The sequence below is a fragment of the Neocloeon triangulifer genome, unplaced genomic scaffold (genome assembly GCF_031216515.1).
Source record: "Neocloeon triangulifer isolate White Clay Creek 2 clone unplaced genomic scaffold, ASM3121651v1 ptg000022l, whole genome shotgun sequence".
Taxonomy (NCBI): domain Eukaryota; kingdom Metazoa; phylum Arthropoda; class Insecta; order Ephemeroptera; family Baetidae; genus Neocloeon; species Neocloeon triangulifer.
Window position 1 is genome coordinate 1,509,070 of NW_026775562.1, and position 2,846 is coordinate 1,511,915.

Here is a 2,846-nt window from a genome sequence, read left to right on the forward strand (position 1 = left end):
CGCATTTTATTTATGGCACGGCCAGTATATTTCATTAAAAACTCCATGATCATCAGGAATCAATCGATCGGCATAATTTCAAAGCGTGTAATGCCCCACGATTGATATCCTTTCATTTCTGCCGCAAAGTGCATTACGCTCTCGCCAAATGGACTTTCGTAATGTAAAAGCCGATTGTTTCCCCGACGTTTTTATGGACTTTTTTATATTTAAATTTCTTGCTTTATTCCCCCGACCTGAAAGTTCTTTGCCGTAAACATTTCCATCAATCACTTTTTATTGCAAGGTTTTAACTTCCTTTTGCATATGGCAGCGTATTTATTTGTGCAGAAGGGAAAAGTAAATAATATATGTCAACATTTCGTGAATTAAAAACATTTATTTATTGTCAGAACAGCGTTGCAAAACATTTATAAAAATAATGTTAAATTCCAAGATAAAACTAAAATACAATTTTCCTCATTTTTATAAAATTTCGCAAATCTTACAGAGTAAAAAACTTTTTGTTTTTAAAATCACCAGCCTCCAGGCTGTCAACCTATATTTTTATTTACAAACAGTCGTTGTGGCTTAAAACCTATAATTCGTCGAACATTAAACGGTGTTTTCACTTAAAAATATATTCATAAATTACAATATGTTAGTGGCGATAAATAATGATAATGTGCAGTTCCTCTGCCGAGCAGAATGAATAATTATTTGATTAAAAAATAAAAATAAAATGCAAATCCGATTTGTTTTCAAAGTGACTAGGATTTAAACAAAAGGAAAATATCCTCCTTTGATAATGTACTTCTTTTTACATAGCCATGTGCCTCTTCATGTGCAGCGACAGATGGTCCGACCTGGAGAAGGCCCTTTCACAGAGTCTGCACTGGAAGGGTCGGTCGCCGGTGTGCTTCCTGTAGTGCCTGGTGAGCTCGTCGGACCTGGCGAACCGCCAAGAGCAGCCCTTCCAGTTGCACACGTAGGGTTTTTCGCCCGTGTGCGTTCTCAGGTGGGCCTTGAGGTGCGACGACTTGGTGTAGGTTTTGCTGCAGCCAGGGTGGGTGCACGTGTGGACGACCACCTTCCTCCGACTCCAGTTGCGTCGGCGCCGAGTCTTCGGCGGGGCGGCTCCGGCAGGGGTGGCCGCCTGCGGGGTCGGATAGGGCCGCTGGGGTTGGGGTTGGTGCAGCCCGTTGTACACGTGCGGACTCGACGGCGGGGTGAGAATTTTGAAGTGGCCCATGTACGCCTGATGGGGGTGCGGATGGTAGGAGTGGTGCGGGTGGCTGTACATGAAGGTCTCCGGGGTCGGCGGAGGGGTGATCTGGCCGTAGGACTGGTGGTGGTGGGGGTGATAAATCTGATTATTTGAGGAGTAAGGGTGGTAGGGGTGGTACTGGGGGCGCAGATAGGACTCGTTGGACGGTTCTACCTTGACCTTTGGGTACTCGTCGGGGGTGAAGTTGGGCACCTGCTGGTCACCCTTGCCGTCGGAGAGGTGGGGGTCGTGCAGGGTGTCGCTGCTGTAGTAGCAGGGGGATGACGAGGGCGACGAGTCATCCTTGACCAGCTGCTTCGAGTCGGTGACCGGCGAGATGCTGGCCGGGTTCGGGGGTCCACCCACGCCCAGGATGACCGTCTCAATGTCCTGCCACATCTGAAAATACGTGCGTTGACACTCGGGTTAGAGAGAGAGAGAGAAAGAGAAACATGGAAATAAATCACGCGTCGAAAAGAGAAAAGATAATGAGAATGTGTTTAGAGGTGTTCGTCCATTCAACGGCCGGCAAAAAAATCGTGCGATCGCGCCGAGAGAGGATGTGCGAGAGAGATTTATTAAAAAGAGTCGCGCGGGCTATCAAAGAATATAATATTATATGTATATGAGCGCATGGGAAGGGAAGTGGAGTTGCCATTTCTGGATTTCTCGCGCGCGCGGCGTCCGATTGAATTGTACATTTAAATTGCGTGCCTACTTGTGATGCGTAACAGATGATGTTTTTTTTTCGCTATTTACATTCATCTCTCGCCAACACACTTCCATTAATGTGTGTGTGTTTGTACCAGTTCAAGTAAGCCGTGACACGCAAATATTATCTTGCGCACCGATCACCAAGGCGATAAATTGCGACTGATTTTGTATAAGTATTTGCATAATATACCATTTGTATTAAATGCAACGAATGTCCAAAAGGACAAAACACAACCGACAAAATGTAAAGTAAAAAAATGAAATTAATTTTCATAAAAAGTTTCCCATCCGTTTCAAAAAAATTAGTTATTAATTATTCAAGTATCCAATTCAATTTACCGTATATTTGTGATCGCAACGACTGAATGCCCGCAAGACCCTTTTTCTTTCTCGTTTGTAATCTACGGCAGATAGAATGTGGAAATTAGAAAACCAACCTCATGAAAGTCTGCCATCGTCGGCGGTTTCCTTCACCTCTCGCGAACCAGGAACCTGCTTTCAGTCTCAAGGGTGCCAAGGTGAATAAAATTTCGGCGGAATCTCTGTTCGGGAGGACCGTCTCGGCCGGCTGCAGACTGCTTTGTGGTACGGCTGAGTTTTCATTAATACCTACCTGGGTTACCTGCTGGTGCCCCCACCGCCGGCAGGCCAGGCCCTCTCCCTCCTGCGGGAGGATTTACCTGAGAAGTCGCCTGCCCGCCCTCTCCTAGTCAAAATAAAATTCTTTCACATACCTCACGTACGTGTGTTGCGGCGGCAACCCTTTTCCCATTGAAAGGGAAAGGGGGGTTTTATACAACGCGAGCCACCCTAATGGCGAGACTAATTGTTTCACAATCGGTCGTTTATATGCGCGTTTAGCCCATGGGAATGTTATGTGAATAAA

At 45.9% G+C, this 2,846-nt stretch overlaps 1 protein-coding gene across 1 annotated transcript; it reads right to left on the reverse strand.

Annotated features, from left to right (window-relative positions):
- Nucleotides 1-365: 365 nt before the first annotated feature.
- On the reverse strand, nt 366-2,541 carry LOC132204789 (Kruppel-like factor 1). Its single transcript, XM_059633553.1, has 3 exons — nt 2,435-2,541; nt 2,300-2,361; nt 366-1,645 (listed from the first exon to the last, which is right to left on the reverse strand). Exon 3 carries the CDS (start codon nt 1,643-1,645, stop codon nt 800-802), a length of 846 nt encoding a protein of 281 aa, XP_059489536.1. The 5' UTR covers nt 2,300-2,361; nt 2,435-2,541; the 3' UTR covers nt 366-799.
- Between the last annotated feature and the right edge of the window lie 305 nt (nt 2,542-2,846).